General features: G+C 38.8%; 1 protein-coding gene across 4 annotated transcripts in view; it reads right to left on the bottom strand.

Moving 5' to 3' along the window:
* Positions 1-12,598, bottom strand: part of LOC113567822 (NACHT, LRR and PYD domains-containing protein 3-like) — a 16,649-nt gene extending 4,051 nt beyond the window's left edge. Inside the window, exons 1-11 of one of the 4 annotated variants that reach the window (XM_035534907.1) lie at positions 12,200-12,598; positions 11,280-11,371; positions 10,369-10,488; positions 7,896-10,226; positions 5,984-6,157; positions 4,771-4,944; positions 3,407-3,580; positions 1,813-1,986; positions 1,320-1,493; positions 402-575; positions 1-146 (exon numbers count right to left, since the gene is read on the bottom strand). The exon at positions 1-146 is cut by the window's left edge and continues 28 nt beyond it. In XM_035534907.1, the coding sequence (XP_035390800.1) occupies positions 1-146; positions 402-575; positions 1,320-1,493; positions 1,813-1,986; positions 3,407-3,580; positions 4,771-4,944; positions 5,984-6,157; positions 7,896-10,226; positions 10,369-10,488; positions 11,280-11,326 (3,688 nt within the window). In that variant the 5' untranslated portion in view covers positions 11,327-11,371; positions 12,200-12,598. Of the gene's footprint in view, positions 147-401; positions 576-1,319; positions 1,494-1,812; positions 1,987-3,406; positions 3,581-4,770; positions 4,945-5,983; positions 6,158-7,895; positions 10,227-10,368; positions 10,514-10,685; positions 10,753-11,279; positions 12,176-12,199 lie in introns of those variants that run through there. The other 3 variants (XM_035534906.1, XM_035534908.1, XM_035534905.1) reach the window with 3 other exon arrangements.
* Between the last annotated feature and the right edge of the window lie 9,902 nt (positions 12,599-22,500).

The raw sequence follows: 22,500 nt of genomic DNA, 5'->3' as shown, positions 1-22,500 counted from the left end.
CCTCTAGCCTAGCAGAGAGCACATTCACTCCTGTATCCCCTGGATTATTGTAGGTCAGATCCAGTTCTTTCAGGTGTGAGGGGTTTGAACTCAGAGCTGAAGCCAGATAAGAACATCCTTCCTCTGTGACCAAACAACCAGACAGTCTGCAGAAAGGAGGGAGAAAGAGGGAGCAAACATAAGTCATGAGATATTAGACAACTGATACCATCTTCTGAAATAAAATGAACACAAGGCACCACTTTACATGCTGGATAATGGCATTTTCCATGTTTTCATATGGGAATGAGAGAAACAAAGGCATGTAACCAAAGATGCATTTTAGAAGACACCACCTTAATGAGCCTTCACAGCTTCAATGTCTCTGCTCATGAATGAACTGACAGAAAACTAAAACTCACTTGACTATTTCCAATTTACAACGTGAGCTCTCCAGCCCAGCACAGAGCAGCTCCACTCCTGAATCATGCAAGTCATTGTTACTGAGGTCCAGTCCCCTCAGAGGTGAGTGTGCTGATTGCAGAGCTGATGAAAGCATTTGGATAGAATTCACAGAGAGACTGCAGTAAGCTAACCTGCAACAGGACAGAAAAAACAGTAAAGTATGTGCCTTGAATTTCACAGCTGTATGAGAACATGCATTATTTGAATAAAAATGCTTAATTTAGTCCTGCTATTAGTTGAATATTTTGGTGGTTTACAGCCTAATTTCTTATACCACTTCATTAGCACATGATCCCTCCACCAGATTTTGTTTTTCACAAGTAGGATGACAATTACAAATTTTTAATCTTAATTACCTCTGACAATTTTTTTGCTGTTTTTTTTCAGTGATCATACTGTTCATCCAAATGTTTTTATTGTTAAAGTGATGTGGTTGCATTGTTTACTCTTTTAAAAGTCCATTCAACTTTCAAAGTGTCCTTAAGCTTCTATTATAAATGTTTCCAGTCAATATCTTGTCCTTTTTATCTAAGGCCAGAGAAATAGCCAATGACCACATTACAGATAGAGCAGATAAGAGATTAGTTAAAAAACAGGGAACAGTGCTCTAACAAGTATATGTGATGTCTGCACTGCTAGCAGGCCATTTCTCTCCCATTACGCACATTATACCTGCATCTATATACTTTATATAGATATGTTTATTGTATTAAATCATTCAAAAACAATATATTAATAATATGTATGATTATAATGTCAGTACATTTTCATGGAAACTGTCAACATGTCCAAAAGGTAAAAAAGGAGACATTAAAATTCTACCTAATTTTATTGCTCCAGAATACACACATACAAACACACACACACAAACATACCCGAGCAGCTCGAGTTTACAGTGTGGAATCGTAAGTGCAGCAGAAAACAATTTCACTCCTGTTTCTCCAGGATTGTTGTTGGTCAGATGTAGTTCTTTCAAGTGTGAGGGGTTTAAGCTGAGAACTGAAGCCAGTGCAGAAAAGCCTTCCTCTGAGATCAAGCAACCACACAGTCTGAAGAGATGAAAGGAAAATAAGAGATGTACAAGGTAAAAGGAAGAGTTTGCTTAGAAGAAAAAAGTTTAAAACTACTTAGTACAACAAGCTGCTATACAAATAAAGCTGGGTGAGATCTCAAAAATATATATTTGTAATTTATAAATGATTCTTGATTTAGAACAAGCATTTTAGTTCATTATATAATGAAACTAATGCAAATTCAATTTGTTCTTTTTATTAGACAGAACTTTATAAAATATAGTTGTGCAAAAATAGTAACAAACATCATAATCAACCAGTTTATGTTTATTTTTTAAGAGTATTCCAAGAATACCTGAAGATCTCCAGTTTACACTGTGAACTGCTCAGCCCATCAGAAAGATGCTTCACTCCCGAGTCCCGCAGATCATTGTGACTGAGGTCCACTTCTTTCAAGGAAGAGTCTGCTGATTTCAGAGTTGCACAGAGTGTTTCACAGGAGCTCGCTGTGAGGCTACAGCTAGCCAATCTATGATGGGAGAACAAATACAGTGCAATAATGTTTAATTGTTCATTTCAGACTTTTCAAAGTTGTCTTAATTTAAATAAACACTTCTTGTGATGATCAGGCTTCCAGAAAATTAATGCTAATTAGTAAATATACTTAAGATATGTACATGTTTAAACAGAGAATGATGAATAGTCAGGTATAAGTGCTCTGCAGAGACTAATGAGAAAAAGATCTTATAAACTCTAGTCCTGTTAATCTACCACCGAGTTTTTCCCCAACCCTAATAACACATCTAGTCTACTTCATCAAGCTCTTTAAAGTTATATGGTTGTAATAAGGGGCTGTATTTTTCCTGGAGTGATAAGAGAGCCAAAGACAGTAATGTCATCTCAGGCATCATCCAGATTAACACTCTCTAATCTATCTGATCTGATCAATTGCCCAATCAGAGAAGACAAAAGTCTGGGCCACTGCTACAAAGACACATATCAGAGGAGCACCCATGCTGCACTTGTCCACTCGCTAATAATGTCCTTACAATAGGCAGAAGATGATTTGATGGAATGTCTGGATTTAACCAACTGGAAGTGGGAAATATAGGGAAATATTTCAGAAGGAAGCCCAACATTCCAATGCCACTGAAAATTCACAATTCTGCAGTCAACAGAGAAGAGTCTTACAAATTCCTGGGTAGCAACATTCAGCACGATCTCAAATAGAACAGATAGAGCACTGCAGTTATGAAGAAGGATGTGACACAGCACTGCAGTTATGAAGAAGGCCCAGCAGTGCTTTTATTTCCTGTTACAAAAATTCTGGCTGCATCAAGCATTCCTGCTGAAGTTCTATACTTCCCTAAAATAGCCAATGAACACTTCCATTTCTGTTCTGTTTCTGCACTAGAAGCATAAACTGCAGCTAGATGTAAAGAAAACTGGAAAGAAAATTGCGGTCTGCGGGTTCTCCAACCTTAAAGACATCTAGGATAAGGAACAGTGTGGGGAAATTACGGGTGACCCCATACACCCCAGTCACCGTCTTTCACCAGCTCCCATCCGAAACAGCAAGCCCAATGAAAGGGTCTACATGAAACTCGTGAATGAACATTAAATAAGAAACCACTAACAGTAACAAGTTGTCAGTAAGTGATCAAACAATGTTCAAGGAACCTTCCTCTGTAGGCTCAAAATTGATGACATATAATGCAGATGCCAAATTACACTAAAGTTGTTAAAGTGACCACCCTCAAGGTGACAGAAATGTTAAATCTTGATTTGAAAGCAATATCCATGTGCCTTACTGCTAAAATCAAGCATTTCCAGTTTCTACCAAAATGATGCCATTATAAACATATTTTCTGGTAATAATTTTTAGATTTTAGATATGTGTTAGATCAAATATTTATTATTATTCAAAAATAAATATAATTAGCTCTTGCCTGAGTATCTGCAGTTTACAGTGTAAACTCTTCAGCCCAGCAGAGAGCTGCTCCACTCCTGAGTCCTGTATGTCATTGTTACTAAAGTCTAATTCTTTTAGGGAAGAATTTGCTGAGTTCAGAGTGAAGCAGGCAGTTTCACAGGATTTCATAGTGAGATTACAGCCCGCTAGTCTGCAAAGACAAGGAAGGGAATTTAGTAAAAAAAAAAAACAACAACAACAAAAAAAAAACATATTTTAATGCTCTCTGTGTAGAACACACCCAAGTAAGATTGTGGACACTTAGTACTAACAGTAGAGTTTAAACAGAGGACAAGGACTGGTGTCATAAATGATGATTTTGGGACTGCAAAAGGTCTGTAAATCCATATCATTTATAATTATTACATTGTACGTGAGTCATTATCAAGCGTAGATTTAAATGTTTGTAGCATATTTGTGATACAGTAATGTTGTTCATACATGTTCCTTTTCCACACACAACTTTAACACAAAAACAGATCTAATACTACTTAAATATGCTTATGATTTCAACTGCCAAGTAAGATCAGGAAAAATGAACATTTTCATATGTACATGATATGTATGACCCTAGTAAACTTTAACAGCAATGCACAGATTATTCTTAAAAATAATATTTACAGATTATGTTTAAAAATAATATTTACAAAAACTAACAATTTTGTTCAAAATATGGCACTATTTTGATATGACATGTACATGACATTGGAATTTTCAGGACTGCACAAAGTGTGCTTTCATAATATAATATATTTTATATTGTTTTAGGAGGGGCTTTTTGGGTCTCTTGTTTATTTTTATAGTTCATCACATAAAAATTATCTAGTTTTATCAGGCATAATTGAGGATTGCAAATTGCTTTTAGAAAAACTGTATAAGACCAACTGATGTGTATCAATGTGCACTCACAACAATTTCAATTTCAATTCTCTGTAAAATGACATCATGAGTCTGTTATACTTCTTAAAGGTCATTTTGGTTCCAATACATTTACCTGTTCTACCTACTAGTGGTCAGTCATGTTTGGTAGTAATGCTAAAAACCTTTATTTTCACATTACACAACAGCTTTAGTCTGTTGCTTCCAACAATAAATGAATTCTTGTGATGAACTCTTGTGATGAACTTTTCTGTCTCCTTCTTAAAATGCAGTGTTTCTCTGATGGTTGCTGTTGGCTAGTTGGTAGACTCACTATCTGTCACCACTAGGAAATGCAGATATTTTTGAAGAAGACATAATTTTAAATAAATCAAATGTAAAATAGGAAAGAAAATATTAGCCATTGTAAAATTGCTCTACTATAACTAACACATGAAGTCAATCAATTCACATGAAGCTGACCTGAGTATCTCCAGTTTGCAGTGTGAACAGTTCAGTCCATCAGAGAGTAGCTCTACTCCTGAATCTCGCAGGCCATTGTAACTAATGTCCAACTCCGTTAGGCAGGAGTTTGCTGATTGAAGACTAGAGCTGATCATTTCGCAGGAGTTTGTTGTGAGATTACAGGCAGCCAGTCTGCAAAGACAAAGCACTTAGACAAAAAAAGTCAACTAGAACTATCGCAGAAACAACCACATAGCAAATTTAACCTTCCTGTGATAGTTGTTGGGATGTAGTAAGCTTTTGTTATTCCTCTATTTCTTCTGTTCCCTGTAAAGCACTTTGTTCAAGAAAGTGCCATACAAGTAAAGATTATTATTATTATTATTATTATTATTATTATTATTATTATTATTATTATTATTAATGATACAAATTATCAAGGTGGATGAAAATGAAACTGAACAGATATGATAGGATTCTAAGACAACTTTCAATTAAACCACTTAGTTTCCAATGTACAGCAGTGAAATCCACCTACAAATCCACTTACAAATCCATCTCCTCCTGTGGCATAATGCTCATTTTGCAAAACTGCACAATACATTAGTATTCAATGTTCATACTACTCTGTATTATTTTCTGATATATATCTTAACATACATATCTCACATGTACAGATATCCTTAGCTTTTGTAACTCTTTTATTTTTATTATTTGCTTATTCCTTATTTCATATCCTGTTTTATTTATTTTTTTCCTTTTTTTTCTGTTATAGTTAAATAATCTTGTAGTATATGTGCTGTCCAGTTGTTTTAGTAAGTTATATCATACATGTGGGCACTCACCAAGACAAATTCCTTGTATGTGTATACACATACTTGGTGGAATAAAGTGAGTCTGATTCTGATTCTGAAATTAGCTCAGATTGCAAATGACCAATTAAAACAATTAGAAAGGTTTCACTGAAATCGGAAAACTTTTTAACACCAATGATAGAAAGGCCAGAGGAGAGACTGCTATTTAAGTTAAAAGCTTTTACACTGTTTGATGTCACTTTTCTTTTGTTTAAATGGCTGTAAGGATCACAAAAAACTACATATACTCAAAAATACAATATTGCAAGATAATAAATGAAAAGCTGTACCACACTGCATTGTGGCATAGAATTTGAAAGTAGAGTCTTCATAACTTGGTATTTTACCAGTCATGACCAAATTCACAGAAGGCCTACCTGAGTATCTCCAATTTACAGTGTGAACTGTTCAGTCCAGCAGATAGAAGCTTTACACCTGAATCTTTCAGGCCATTGTTAGTAAGATCCAGTTCTTTCAGTGAGGAATTTGCTGATTGTAGGGCTGATGCCATTGTTTCACAACTGTTCATGGTTAGTCTACAGCCAGCTAGTCTGCAAAGGCAAAATAACAATATAACATACAGTCAAAAGCAGTATGTAAAGCAGTAATGTAAAATCAAAGCAGTGATATAAAATATACACCATAAAAATCTAGACATCATTATATGTTTTCATTTTTGGGGGGTTTGCTATCACTGACCACAGCATTATTGCTATAACAACTTGCACTGTAACAATTTGTAACTTGCATAAGTGACTTCCGACCAAAGTCACATATTGTCTACAGAGACAATACACATATTGTCTACATGAGAGTACACGACAGACATTAGAGAACATAAGGGAACATGAGAGACATGAGAGAACAATTTAAAATATTAAATAAATGCATTCCATGGTACATTTAAGTCATGAAAATTTGAACTGGCCACCTGTAAGGTGTTAAAATATGCATACATAATTTTAGTTCATGTTTAAAAATCTGAAGAGGAACTTTGTATTCCATGTACAAGTATTTTAGAAGAATCTTTGTTAAGAGATTAACTTGCCAAATCTTCAAGGTTGTTTCCAAAACTGTCATCCTAATGTGAACCCCAGAGAAGTACAACGCCACATGACAATGCCCTGCCATGTTACTAATTTTTCTTTACTGATCTGATACCTTGCAATATCTTGTATTTGAATGTCGGCCGAAATCAATACCTACCTGAAATTTTTTCATGAAAAGAACTATGCAGCTGTGGTTCAGTTGTTTGGGTGAATCTTAGATTGCTGGGAAATTGTTTTTCTTTGTGCGAGATTATTATATGATATGATATGATATGATATGATATGATATGATATGATATGATATTATATAGTATTATATATGATATACTTCCTAGAGATATGATATAATAATTCTTTTTTAAAAAGACTCCGACATCTTTCCTTCCATTTCCATAGTGTCTCTCTTAGTGACATTATATTTATTGCCCTGGTTAGTAGGATTATTAGTGCAATAACACATCATCAGTAAGGTAAAACTGTCTCATGAATAATCTGTCTAATCCAAGATCATGAACCTTTTGGGATCTCGGTTCTACTGTACTCAGACACACACACACACACACACACACACACACACACACACACCCACCCACACACACACACACACACACACACACACACACTGCTCATTACATTACACCTGCCTCACTCACTGACTCCTAAAATTTAAAACCAACAGAAATGTAATCTGATAATGATTACAAGATGGTTAGTCTTTCTAGCCCCCCACATATCTATACACAGTTAACATATTCTCCACCTTCTTATTCAAATTTTCCAGTCCACCTTAATATCTAGCAGTCTAAATACACACTCAGCATTTCATCTGCTTTGTCAAGCGGTTTGAACTAAAGCTTTAGAGTAATTAACCTCATGAATTCTGATAAGGAAAGTGCTTTGCTAGTTCTGTTATTCTTTCTCCTGTCTCTTTCTGGTATATGCTGCTCTTTCTACTTTCACCAACCCTGAACTTTCTTGACTTCATACCCAAACTGAAAAAAAAAAATGTTGAGCGTGGTTTGTTTTATTTTTAAACTAAATGAATAAATCACTGTTATCTCATATCTGTAGCACTGAATCTGTGGCAGTAAACTTAGAAAGCGAACTGCAAAGATGCTATTTTGTTTTGTTTAAATGCTCTCACGAGAAGCCAGATAACCTGTTCGTGTGCGAGTACAGAGATATTTGCATCTGAACATAAGTTAAATGTTAATATGAAGAATTTGGATTGATTACTCACAGAGCCTTCCTGCATTTTGTAATAGCTGGAATAAGTCTCCTATAACCCTCCTCTGATGTGTTGTACTTCTTCAGGTTTAACTCATCCTGCACCTCGTCTGCTATCAGAAGCATACAGGCTAGTGCTGAACACTGTCCAGGTGAGAGCGCAGTTTCTCTGTGTTTCTCTGATTGTAGATACTCCTGAATCTCTCTAGAGAGAGACTGGTCTCTCATTTCAGTTAGACAGAGAAACAGATTGATGGATCGGTCTGTAGGGAGGTGCATTCTTTGTCTAATTTTTTCCATCATCATCTTTATGATCCTTATCATCACTGTCATCTCCTCCATTGCCATCTCATCTTCACCTTTGATTTGCTTCTGTATGTATGTTATCATTTTGTCGATGCTTTCTGAGCTGCGCTCTGTGTGTGTCAGTAGGCCTTGTAGGAGTCTCTGATTGGACTCCAGTGAGATGCCCAGCAGAAAACGGAGGAAAAGATCTAGGTGTCCATCCTTACTTTCTAAAGCTTTATTCACTGCTCTTTTTAACAGCTCTTCCATTGGAACATTTTCAGGCCATTCTTTGTACAGTGGTTTAAAAAAGTTCAGTACTTCCATGTTCTTGCTCACAAAGCAATGAAACACATACAAAGCAGCCAGGAACTCCTGGAAGCTGAGATGCACAAAGCAGTAGACCTTCTTCTGGTAAAGCACAGATTCCTCCTTAAAGATCTCAGTGCAAATCCCAGAGTACACTGAGGCCTCAGTGACATCAATGCCACACTCTCTCAGGTCCTCTTCATAGAACATGATGTTTCCTTTTATTAGCTGTTTGAATGCCAGTTCAGCCAGTTTCAGAATCATGTCTCTGTTGTTCTCTAGAAGTGTTTTTCCATCTCGTTCTGTACTTTTCCTGTATTTCCATTTTTTCTTGTTTATCTGAATAAGTAAAAAATGTATGTACATCTCAGTCAGAGTTTTAGGAATTTCTGCATTGATACAGCATTCCAGGAATTGCTGAAGCACAACGGCTGACATCCAACAGAAGACTGGTATGTGGCACATGATATGGAGACTCTTTGTGCTCTTAATGTGTGAGATGATTTTACTGGCCTGAGCTTGATCACATACTTTCTTCCTGAAGTACTCCTCCTTCTGTGGGTCATTAAATCCCTGAATTTCTGTCACACGGTCGATGTACTGAAGGGGAATTTGATTGGCTGCTGCTGGTCGGGAGGTTATCCAGATGAGAGCAGAGGGAAGCAGCTCTCCTTTGATGAGGTTTGCTATTAATACACTTACTGATGATGTCATGGTTATGTCTGATATTTTCTCATATTCAAAAAAGTTCAGTGGAATTCTGTTTTCATCCAGGCCATCAAATATGAACACAATTTTGTGTGAATCATATATTTTTGAGTTCAGATCTTTGATCTCAGGATGGAAGTCACAAAGAAGCATTTGAAAACTGTACTGCTCATCTTTAATCAAGTTCAGCTCCCGGAATGGAAGCACAAACATGAAATTTACATCCTGATTGGCTTTTCCCTCAGCCCAGTCTAGAATGAATTTCTGCACAGAGACAGTTTTGCCAATGCCAGCAATTCCTTTAGTAAGGACAGTTTTTAGTTTATCTTCTTTGTCTTCTCTTTCTTCAAATCCTGGTCTTACTGAGGACTGAAAAATGTCATTGCAACTTATTTGAGCATCATTTAAGGGTCGTTTCCTGTGTGTTTTAACCATCTGTAAAACCTCATGTTCTTCATTTAGCCTTTTACTCTCTCCCTCCATAATCGAGATCTGTGTGTAAACTCTGTCCAGGAGAATTTTATCCTCTTGTGTCTCAATTCCCTCATATAGACTCTGGTACTTGTTCCAACTGACTGGAGCATTTTGTGTGGGTTGTGTTTTGGGTATTTTCTGTAAAACTTCATGTTCTTCATTTATGCCTGCACTTTCTCCCTCTATGATGTAGAGCTGTGTGTAAATTCTGTTCAAGAGAGTTTTACTGTCTTGTGATTTGATTCCCTCAAATAAGCTCTCATACTTGTTCTTCATACTGGTTTTGTGTGTGTGTAAGACTCTGTGCAGGACATCATCTGCTGTTTGGTAAGAGTCCTGCTGCATGGACTCTTCCATTGTTTTGTGTGGGTGTAGAACAGGACGGGTTCTAGATCTCTTTCTGCACTGGGGACAGCCAAAGGCTCCTGATGAAGAAGACTGGTCCCAGTAGCTGTTGATACACTGTCTGCAGAACTTGTGTCCACAGATAATGGAAACAGGATCTTTCAGAAGCTTCTGACAAACAGCACATGTGAACTGATTCTGGAGCTGGTCATTCCCCTCTTCACTGCAGAGACAAAAAAGAGAAGCTATAGATGTAAGTGTCATAACCAACCAGAAACTTCATGGGTTGCAATGACATAGGAAATAAGAAATGTGACATTAAATGCGTGATATGTCTTTAAACTATTGTTGTCCATGAATGTTACCTTGACTTTAGACCAGAGGGAACAGGTCTATTGCTAAATTTAGGAGGTTCCACTATAGACCTATCACTCTTCATAGACACATCGCTGGGTGCTGGAAACATTGCTCTCTGAGTCTGCATACTGGAGACATTACACAGAAACACAACTGAAAAGTTTTTTAGTCATTCAACCTTCTTTCAATATCTTAAAAGCCTAATTTGATATTTATTTTATATATATATTTTACAAACCTCAAAAGAACATTAAAAAAAACAACTTCATGCTCATCAGCATAAAGTGTGGTGGAAAATTATAGTTTACCTTCCTCAGAAACTTACAGCTTGTTGTCTTTTTTAGCCTTATGCCTGTCACCTTCTAGCAAAAGAGGAATTGCCATCTTGTTGACCAGGATGTGATCTCAGACTCTCTTGCTTAAGCAAGTTAAAGTTAGCCACAAAATTGCTGGCCAAACTGAAACTCTGCTAGGTCGATATACACCTATGCATGGACCACTTTCTTTGCCCTGACTGTGAAATAACCACAATACATGACTCTGCTCTTTTCTGCACCAGTGTAGACTGGGCCCCTTTGCAAAGGTTATAACAAAGATACATCGTCTTGATTCATGGCTGAGTTTGTGAAATTACCACAACATAAAGAAATGTTCAATTGTTAACTACTCTACATAGTCCATAAACACATGTAACAAGTTTACATTGCTGTTGAAATTATTCTGCTTTTTCAACCTTTGTCCACTTGCCAGAATTGCTAGAGTAGTTTCTTCCTTTTTGGTTAGCACTGTTTAATTACACTATCTTTGGGAGCCTCTTTAGATTTGCCCTATGGTTAGATGTATGGCTTTCATAGCTCTTCAGTGCTATGAAACATTAACCCCACTTGAAAATTTAGTTTTCCTCTATAAAAATACTCACATTTGATCAGAGGTTCCCTCTCTGTCACTGGATTTATGAGGCTCCATCACAAATGTTAATCTTCACAGACACACAGCTGCACCCTAGAGATGCTGTTCTCAGAGTGTGAAGCAGAATTTCAGTCATCAACATAACAATTAGGGCTTGGAGGTATTAAGGTAATGCTGTATATTTTGTCTATGTGGTTTTCTGCCCTGAGGATGCTAAGACAGGTATATAATGATGACAACTGGTGGATAATATCATCTCTCAGGACTGAATTCAGCACATAAAAGTAGTTCCCAAACTATATTTCTGGTTCATTGCGAAACAGAAGTCAATGCAAACTTCAATAACAGAAACAAAAAGAAAATAAAAGTCATGGATAAACCTGAAGTAGTCCCAAACCAACCAAGCAAGACCCATCCTTGTCAAAACCACCTGTCTTACATAGGATTTTGAGCATGGAGGAAGTATCCTAACATAATTTCGTTAACATAATTTGTTCAAGGCACCAGAGCAGAGGGATGAGGCTGACTTTGAAATTTTAACCGGCCTTGTTCTCCAACAGTGATGTAAACTATACATATAAATGACATACGATTCTAAATAGTTACGCAGCACATATAATTATCAATCAGTTACTAATACTTACTAATCGATACTTAATACTTATTCATAGTGTTTATCATGATTAACCATTTACACCTTCCACAATCTGCCAGAGGAGGATTGGCCCCCCCTTTGGGTCTTGGTTCCTCTCAAGGTTTTTCCTCATTCTAATTACACTAATCCTGGATTTGCTTTCAGGGGTAACATCTCCGATGATCCTCTCACGTTTTTTTCACTGTCACAACTGCTTTAGGGCATGACATTTAATATTCTAATATTCTTTAATATTCTAATTTTCAAAGAGAGCTGACCATTCAAAGAGAACTGACCATTCCCGGCGAAAGGAAGCATGAACGTTACTGATGCGAAGTGGGTGGAGTGAGCTTTTAGCAAACCTGTCTACCTACGAAGCTAAGCAGTTTCCATATTGATTCCTCCACAAATTATTTGTGTTCAAAACTAGTTATTTTAAAGATTACGATCTGATAGCTTGTTCAAATAGAATTAAACAGTATACTGTAATGCGGGGCATTTTAGCTAGATATGTAGCTAATTTAGCCTCATTTATCTTAACTAAATGTTTAATCCGTCAGAAGGATCTAAGTATTAGATAAGGAGTTATGTAAGGAATTATGTACTCACAAAATATTCCCTTGCATTAAACTATACCGCTATCGTATTTTTATCGTTTGGTAGCTATGACGTTACCATAAAACAATGCGTCCCTCTACTTATCCATAGCTGCGTTAGTTAATAAAATTCTTTCGGTTTCGTTTGAGGCGGAGCCACGTTGAGACTCGTGTCGTGGTCACGTGATTCACGTAGCCCTCAGATAGGTTGCTCTGTGAAATGACCAACAGTTGCTGGAAAGTCTAAAAGCTACCAGAAAACCTGTAAATGGTTGTTCCAGGAAGAAAGAAAAAAATGATAACGAATTAAGCGACGCCGTGAATTTTAAACGACACGTTCTTGGTGGGAAATTTAAACGCGAAAGCAGAGACAGACAAAACTGCGATTTATGGACATTAGTACCTGGTCAATAAATTAATTATAGTATTTTTAAGTTAGCACACCATGTAGTTGCATCACTATGTTTTTGTAAAATAAGGTAAAATGTGCTACTGTTTAAGGTTTAGTGTGAACAACTAGCGTTACCTGCATTGCTGACATATTTGAGTCTAATGTTACCTTTTTACAGCACATGTTGCTAATGTATTGTAAACTTGTATGCTAGTTAAAAGCAATCATATCCTCATGTTTATTGATGTATTTAGAGGAAAGAGAAGAGAAGGAATGTTTCATATCTTTAATTCATGGTGGTTTCAGTGATCCCATTATAACTGTGTAACGGCATGCTCCCCTTCCAATAAATCACGTGGTATGACCTGCCACACGCTCGTTTTGTTTCCTTTTTGACTTTTTGACTTTTTATGTGGGTACCATAATGTTTATCTTTCATGTCTGTTGACAGTGTTTTACTTTCGTTTTGAATAACTCTGGGTGTCGAGACTGACTGCTTCTTACCCTGCAGCACTCAGGCCTCCCAAACTCAATCTTAATGACTTGATGGCTAATTTAAACTTCATGACTTTAATAAGGAAAATGGCACCTTAAAATACACGTATTTATGTGTTTGTGCACATATAAACATATTTTATGTGTCTTGTCTTTTGACCATGTCACATATTTGCAACAATAAGTTAATTAAATGAATCACTAATAAAAACAGGAATCGCATGTCAAGCAGTTTGCCTGTGCCCTCTGTGTTGCTGCATATAGTCATATAGTGGATGTTCGATTTCCCCACTGACACAGAGAGGAGAGAAAATGGTAGCTCAAATAAGCAGGAGCAAATTTGACCATTCATGTAGTTTACAACAACAAAACATGTGAGGTAAGGATATTAAAAAAAATGCATGTGCACTTTTCACAAACAATGACTACACCATTGGGAAGCTTATCGTTTGGTTTATTAACCTTTCTTTCAAGGTACAATTCATTCTCTCAACAATGCCAGTTGACTGAGGATGATAAGGGATGATTAGGTAGGTGCATAGTTTCTGAGTTACCTTGGAAATGAAACAGGGTTCCTGATCTGAATCTATTACCTGAGGCACACCATACCTCGGTATTATCTCCTTGGCTAGAATTTTAACCACAGTGTGGGCGTACTTCTTAGAACAAGGAAACACCTCAGTACATTTGAAAAACCTGTCTACAATCAACAGCAGGTACTTCAACTAACCACAAGGTGGCATGTGCGTACATTTTATGTGTACACGCTGAAAGTGATATTCAGGAGCTGGCAAGACATTATGTTTGGCTTGTGTTTTACCCTGGTTGCTTCTAGCAAAGGTCAAGCAGCTATCCAGGAGGAGTTTTACAGTTTTACGTGTTTTCGGTATACCAAACTGTTTTTGAATGTTAGCCATCACCCCTCTTTGTGCGACATTTGAAATCCTGTGAAAATGATGCACAAGAAATGGCAAAACAGATTTAGGAAAGGCGATATGCCCCTCCGGGTCACAGTCAGACCATCTTTATCAGGATTATATCCTTGATCAGCCCAGTGAGAGCAGTCCTGTCGTGTACCCTAAGCTTGTAAAAAAAAAGCAGATCAATATCAGTCAGTACCAAACAATGAGAACACATGGAGACAGCTTTACATGTCGACGATACAGCATATGGGCATGAGTGGACATTAACAGCTGCCGAACATGCAAGCTCATCCACTAAGGCATTGCCAGAGGCCGTGTCAGATCCAGAGGTTGTGTCATGACCCCTGACCTTTACAACAGCCAGCCGAGCTGGTAGTGTACTTGCAGACAAAAGTGCAGACAGTAGTCCTGGATTAGAAATGTGCTTACTATCCGAGGTGCGGAACCCCCCTGGAGTGCCAAATCTTACCGAAGTCATGATCAACTCCAAACGCATAACAGAAATCAGTATAGATGGTGACAACCTGATCCCAGAATAGATGACAGGCCCTGGTCAATGCCATCAGTTCAGCTACTTGAGCAGACCTGTAAGGAAGAGAATAAGCCTCCCAAATGAGGTTGGGCAGAGAGCAAACAGAATAACCACAGGAAAATTCAGAATCAGATGCTTTAAAACATGAGCCAGCTACAAAAACGGGATAGCCACCTTGGAGCAGTGTGCTAGAAAGATCAGAGCAAATACTCGAGGACTTAAGAATAGCCTCCATGCAGTTGTGGGGCACAGAGTTATCAGAATGATTTAGCGATGTCAAAAGCGATCGCAACAGATTAGCAGGTGAACTTAGGGTTGTGTGTGATTTAATGGTTAAATTCTGAGTGGCGCAGAGAATGGCCTCATAGCCCAAACGTCGCTAGGCTGTCACGTGTTTGAATGTTATTCAGAATACTAATAACTTGATGTGAAGTGTGAAGAACCATGGGATGAGACAGTGCCAATTTCTCTGCATCAGTGACCAGCAGGGCTGAGGCAGCAATGGCAGGCCAGCATGCCTTGAACTACCAAATCAAAAGTTTTGGAAAGGTAGGCCACAGGGCGATAACTGCCACCGTGCTCCAGGGTCAGGATACCTATGGCTGTGGAGCCGTTTTCAGAAACATAAAGGTGGAAGGGCAGATTATAGTTCGTCAGCCCAAGCACTGGAGCAGAGCACAAGGCCGATTTCAGAGTCCTAAATGAGTGATACATGGGCTCAGTCCAGACCAACATATCAGGACAGTCTTTTCCACAGCCCTGCCTGAGTACTTTATCATGAAAGGAAGAATCCGGCACCCATTGGCGGCAGTAGTTAACCAGACCCAGGAAACTCAGCATGGCTTGTTTTGTGCTGGGTGGAGGGATGTCACGTATGACTGCCCGACGGTCATCTGAGAGGCAGCGTTCACCAGCAGACAGCAGGAACCCCAGATATGTCACAGACAGCTTGCACCACTGGAGCTTAGATGGTGAAACCTTTAACCCACACGAAGCCATAAGTTTCAGTAGTGAGTGGGTCGTAATCACGCAGCACTACTGCGTTGTTGATAACAAGAGGATGTTGTCTGCATAACTGATAACAACACAGTCCTCTGGAGGGACCCAGGATGCCAATGTCTCTTACAACAGTGGAGAACACAGCCAGGGAGTCCAGGAAGCCCTGGGGGAGCTGGCACCATGTGTATTGCCTACCCTAAAACGTAAATTTGAAAAGTGGTTAGCTGTCCAGGTGAACTGGTACAGAGAAAAAAAGACAGAGCAATTATCTACAACAGTAAAAGTGATGGTGTGCAGGAATAGCAGTTAGAATGGCAGACACATCAGGCACAAGCGGGGCTATAGGAACTACTATGTCATTAATGTGCCTGAGATCTTGTGTAAATCTCCATCCCTTACCACCTGGTTTACGCACCGAGTTTACAGGTGTATTGTAGAGTGACATGGTGGGAATGATTACGCTTTGGGTGAGCAGTGAGTCAGGGATAGGTGACAGACCTGCTTCTTTTTCAGGAGATAGCGGATACTGTTTACAGTAAACAGGGGTACTGTGCCTGAGTCAAGCCTTGTAGGGAGGACAGTCTATAAACCCCACATTGTTATTATGGGTGGCCCACGGTGATTTAAGCATGCCTTCCAGCTCAGGAAGTATAGAGTGGTCAGCTGTTTTGTTAAGCTGGCCCAGCACATCTCTAAACAGAGATATTTGGTCTGGAATGGATCATCATTTTGCCCTGCTCAAAAGAGAGAGAGATTCATTTTAAACATTAAATTGAAGCAGGAGAATAACTATGGACCAATGCATTAAAAAAAATTGAGGGGTCATCCAGACTTCTAACGGGCAGAGAGTGTGTTTTAGAACAGTCCACAGGGACCCCCTGAAATTCTCACAGAGCTAATGGATGAACCAGAGACCAGACCAGTGTAACAGTGCATGCTAAAGGATGAATAGGTGCCACCAAAAATGAATAAGAACGATTATTGATCAGCAGATCACTAACGAGAAGCGAACAAAAATTATTAGCTAGGATAGCACTTAAACCTGCAAACTGGTTCAGATCAGTGTCCGTGAGGGTCCCGTCCTGTGGGCACCCCTATTAATTAGATGGTGGTTCTGGTGGGAAAGCTGGCGTAGCCTGCCAAATTACCAGGATATTGAAATCCTTCTTTGGGTTGCTGACCCTTTCTGTCAACATTCTTTCACTTTGACTCATCCCACAATTTCTTACGGCATTCATGAGCAAATTGACCCTTTCTGTGACAATAGTGGCACTCCAAGTTCTTCTTAAATTGGGTGCTAGCCATGGCAGGGACTGGTTTCTGTATTGTAATCAGAAGGGCACCTGCAGCCTCTAATTTGCGTAGCCTAGAAGCAAACTCAGTTGGAGACTTACTAAAGAGGTTCCCGGTGTTACACCGCAGAGTTTGTGCATGTTGAGAATTCATATTTTACAGACAAGTTGATACGAACAGGTTCCTGTCTGACTCTAAGGTTGATCCAAGGCCTGCCTGCTCAGTCCAGGCCCTAGTAAAATGGGAGACAAACACTGCGCATTGCCCATCAGGGCCATATCTACAGTTGATTGCTGCATAAATGTCTCTCTGAGAGACCTGTATTTTAAGTAGGAATTCCCTCAGTTCCTGATAAAACATGTCAACATTAGTGTGCTGTGCCCAGTAATAAACATTGGCTCCATTGATATTTGAATTTGGGATGGTGTCGTTGCTAAATGACAGTGACTTAATGGCATTAATCAGCTCCTCCTCAGTAAACCTGTGCTTTAAACAATGCATCAGAATGGTCCTGAAATCAGGTCCTGTTAGATGAGCATATTTGGTGCATCCCTTTTAAGTATCCACAAATGCATGAACATTAAGTCGGATCAGGTAAACTGTCACAAATATTTTTAATATCAGTCATGTTGGGAGGCATAACTCTACACAGTTTCTCAACCAGCATCATGAATGGAGCAGAAACATTCACGAGGGCTGGAGCCATGCCCTGAAGTCTCACCCTCCTGTAGGGAAGTGAAGTTAGGATAGAGGGCAGGTGTGGGCTTGCCATCCGATCCTCCTCCAGAAGCCCCCCTCTCAGCTTCCTGATTTAGCTCAGATGTGCCTGTGGCATTTGGCACAGAAACATCTGCCCGAGGAGGATCCTGTCTTATCAGTGCATGCTTCACAAGCGGAGGAGGGGATCCTTTCAGCTGTGTTGCAGCAAAAACAGCTATTTCAATAGATTTCTAAAACTGGTTCAAAGTGATCAGTCCTTCAGGTTCGATCTCCTCCAAGTTACCCTATGCCCTCAATCCTCTGTAGCCGGATCAATCCGGGGAAGTCAAGAGACACTGACACCAAGGTAATGATTCAAGAGAGTTCCACTTTATTGAGGAATGCACAATGAGTATTTATGTGTCCTATATCTACTATCTAAATCTACAGGATGATGGGGAAAATTGAGGCATGTTCTAAGGGTCTACAAAGAAAGGAAAGAGTCATGGTTAGTAAAGATTAGATGTTCTCTGCATGAACGAGCCATGAGCTGTTCCCGTACCAGCCATTAGCTACTCCTGTGCTTAGAGAGAGACAGGGAGAGAGAGAGAGAGAGAGAGAGAGAGAGAGAGAGAGAGAGAGAGAGAAGGGAGAAAAACAAAGGGAGGGGTAAAGGAGATAAGAAGTGGGAGCGGATGACCTCGGGTGACCAGCTCGCGGTCAAGCCGCCATGTCATGGCTGACCTTGTGTTGGGTGCCAGACTTCACATGCACATACTCTTTCACTCAGTCTTATGTTTGTAACACAAATGTCCTTACAAATGTTATGTGTTAGACTGTTTTCATGAAACTGGCACTATTTTGACAACACTATACAAAAGTACAGTGCTTACTTCAGTCGAAACAAAACTTCACCTGTTTCTTTATAATAACCTCTTGAAGCCCTCCACTTATCCTGGTTGGTATGTGTCTGGTTGATAGTTTGATTATGCCACAGTAATTACAATGCTCACACTAATTCTGCATGTTTGATAGCCCTGCTGTAAACTCTTGATGGACATAAAGGAATGCATTCTGCTTAACTGTCCAAGGACCTCACTCAAATTTCCAACACATTGTTGCCACCTACCCTTTTGATGAAAAAGAGGCCAAAGCCATATTGTCATTGTCCATGTTAGATGGATTCTGTTTTCACGGTACTTGACATCAGACTTGTGAGAAAGTGCTTTGGCCCAGAAGCAGTGAAGTTTTGAACATTTTGGTCATTTTTTTCTCACACTATAAGGCATAGTCACAAAGTTCTACTTCCATTTGATTCTTTGGCTCAAGCCAAATAGAAAAGTCTCAAAATCCATTATTCTCTATCCATTTAGATTTTTTTTTGCTCATTTGCATATGTGAAACCTACTCTTATTAACTAGTCCTAGGTTTTTCAACCAATCTCCAAAAAAACAGGGTCTGATCTGTAATAATAATAAAAAGCATTCTGAAATGTCAAAACAATATGGCCACCATATGCAAATTAATCCTTTATTAAATTAGCATATCATTTGTTACATTTGTTACAACCTTGCCGAATATGACCTAAATTGTAAAAATTCATAAACCATGTAAGGAATTATCTCCTAATTTCAAACATGTTCATTGAATGAGGTTCTCATGGGGTATGCCAAGTTTGGTCCAAATGTACTTTTAGGGGGTGCTACAGTGCACAAAGACATCTAATATACTTAAAATTCACATTATCATTTTATGCAAACTACAGATAAGTGTTGTCATCTGATTCAGATCTATGAGTTGAATAACTTTGCCATTATGAATTATGTGAAATATCACACCAACTGTCCAGTATTTAGACTTATTTATACAATAAAATGTATACAAAAAACATTTACACAGATACACGTAATAACAATATGATGTTAAGCCAAATTAGCAGAGAGTTTACTTCCAATGTCTCCAACTTGATTGACCACAGTTTTAATGACTGCATCTCCTCTTTGAAGATAATTGGTAACCCACTGGTGGTATACAGACATGTCAATTTCAAGGACATCCTGACTGTCTCTGAAGAGGGAGAATACTCTGCAGTGCAACACAATGATACTATTTCTTCAATGGAGTTAGTGACAGAAGACCTGACAAATCCTCAGATCACACTGTATGAACATGTAAACTATGGGGGCCCGAAGATTGTTGTTAACTGTGAGACCTGTCTGTGCTCTGGTTCTTTCAATGATCTTGCATCTTCTCATAAGGTGCAGAGAGGAGCCTGTATCCTATATGAGCATGTAACTAGAGGTGGATCTTTCATGGTGGCCAGAGCTTCTCATTATGTGCCCAACTATGGTTTATTCAATGACAAACTGTCTCACATTCACCCTCTTAAGCCAGGTATATTCTTATACTTGCTTATAAGAGCTTATCGTTTAGTTTATTAAGAACAAGAGAAAGACTTGCGAAACCCAGGGAGCTAAGACTCCAGGCACAGTGTGAGGATGCATTTAGCATATTCTCACTGCAGAGAGTGTTTTTTTTTTTTTTTTCAGTTATAATCCTGATGTACACCGACAGATGTTGTTGCCAACATTATTAACATGTACACTCTCAATAGAGACAACTGGGTGTCAGGAAGTTGGCAATGAAGAGTCAGGAGACAGTATTAATCATCAGATTCTCAATCTTTATTTGCATGCATGGAATATATTCAAATCAGTTTTCTATCAAAAAGATAATAATCTAACATCAGCCAATGCAACTACTCAGAAGAGTGGTCAGACAGAAGAGTGGTCAGTGGTCAGAAGCCTCAGAGGCCTCTATGCAGAGAATGTTACCATCTCTTGACCCTGACATTTTCTTTCACAGAGATGCATTGTACACAACGAACATTTATTGCGACAAAAAAGACAACTATGTGGTTAGCAGGCTAACCGGCTTTAAACATCAACAACACTTATATTCATGCATACTAACGACACACAATAAGGAGCAGTTGTGAAACACAGGGAGAGCGTGGCCATACAGACACACACACACACACACACACACACACACACACACACACACACACATATGGAAACGTTTGGGGGGAGGGGCCATACCGTGACACTTGCTTAAACCTGAGGTGTAAATTTGTCAGTCTTAATATTAAAGAGAATCAGAAAGAAATGTAAATGAGCATAAGCATATATGATATATATGATGGGTGTATGAATTCCCTCATGGGCCTCATTTAATCCATTACTTTGTTTAGCATAATTTATATTTACATATGTTAGCATGATTTGTTTACATATCTTGACCCAAGATGGTGATGGACAGGCTGGAAATTTAGTGAGAATTAAAGGAAATGCTCTCTCCTGGTTTAAATTTTATTTGATTGACTGCTCTCAATTTGTCTATCTGAATGATGAATCTTCTGATCTTACTAAGGTTAAGTATGGTATCCCACAAGGATCAGAACTTATTAAGTTAAATGTTGGATGGCAAACAACTTTCTTCTACTTAGTCCAAACTGGACTGAGATTTTGTTACTTGGACCCAAGGCTGAAAAAAGATCTCAAATCCCACTCTTAATATGGAAATTTTGTAGAAGCTTATTATCTCATAGCGAAGTCACCCGCATTGCTGTGCAGCTCAGCTTTAGAGGCCATAAAATAAGAGAAGCTATGACGGAGTTATCAAAAGTATCTTAAAGGGCTAGTGAGTGGCTGTGGAAGAGGAGAGTTCTGACTTGTAGGAGTAACACACCATAAAGGTGGATTGGCTGAGGTTGTCATATCATTTTGTAGAATGGTAGGTCCAGATGGAACCGCTGGCATAGAGCAGGCATTGTCTAGGGAGGCCAGGATGGATCTTTTGTGTTGGAGAATGCCTGTAGGTAAAATGTGGAACTGGCAGTACCTAACATGCATTAATGGTGCCAGCTGGGCTGGGTACGCCTTTAGTTACTGGGAAGGCCATCATGGACTTTGCTAGTGTTTGTTAGTGGCATAGTGTTTAAGAACCTATTGAATTATGTGTGATTAATCACTCTGATACACGATCAGACAGATCTGAGAGGGTACCCAGCACTACAATGGGGAATCAGTCTGATATGTGATCAGACAGATCTGAGAAATGATCCAAGCACGAATCATGAATCTATGGTGTTATTTTCCTGCCAGAAAGCTAGAAAATGTGTGCACATCAATCCTATCGTAGCTACCAGTAAAATGTATTGATTTATAAAATACTTCTAATGACTTACAAAGCACTGAATGGTTTTGCCCCACAATACCTTAGAGAACTCCTAGTTTATTACGACCCACAATGTCTGTTTAGATCTAGGTGTAGGTGTAGGCTCTTAACTAGTACCAAGAATAAGGGTGCAGAGCATTTTCCTACAGAGATCCCCCACCAAGGAATAAACTTCCTGCAAATGTTTGAGAACCAGACACAGTCTCAATATTTAAGGCAAGACTGAAAACCTCTCTGTACAGTCAGGCATTTTCTTAACTACTTCCCATCTTAGGTAAAGGTGTAGGTCTGGGTTCCATGGGCATTGAGAGTTATGTTAAACTTGGATGTTATGATGCTGTCACTTCACTTCTCTTTTGTCACTCAAGTTTGTTGATTGAGAGCAACAGAGTGCTGATGTTCCAGGGTGCTCTCATACCTGTGTTTCCTT

This window comes from Electrophorus electricus, chromosome 16 (assembly GCF_013358815.1).
Source record: "Electrophorus electricus isolate fEleEle1 chromosome 16, fEleEle1.pri, whole genome shotgun sequence".
In the NCBI taxonomy this organism is placed as follows: Eukaryota; Metazoa; Chordata; class Actinopteri; order Gymnotiformes; family Gymnotidae; genus Electrophorus; species Electrophorus electricus.
Note: the sequence above shows the minus strand (reverse complement) of the source record. Positions and strands in the feature narration are given on the sequence as shown.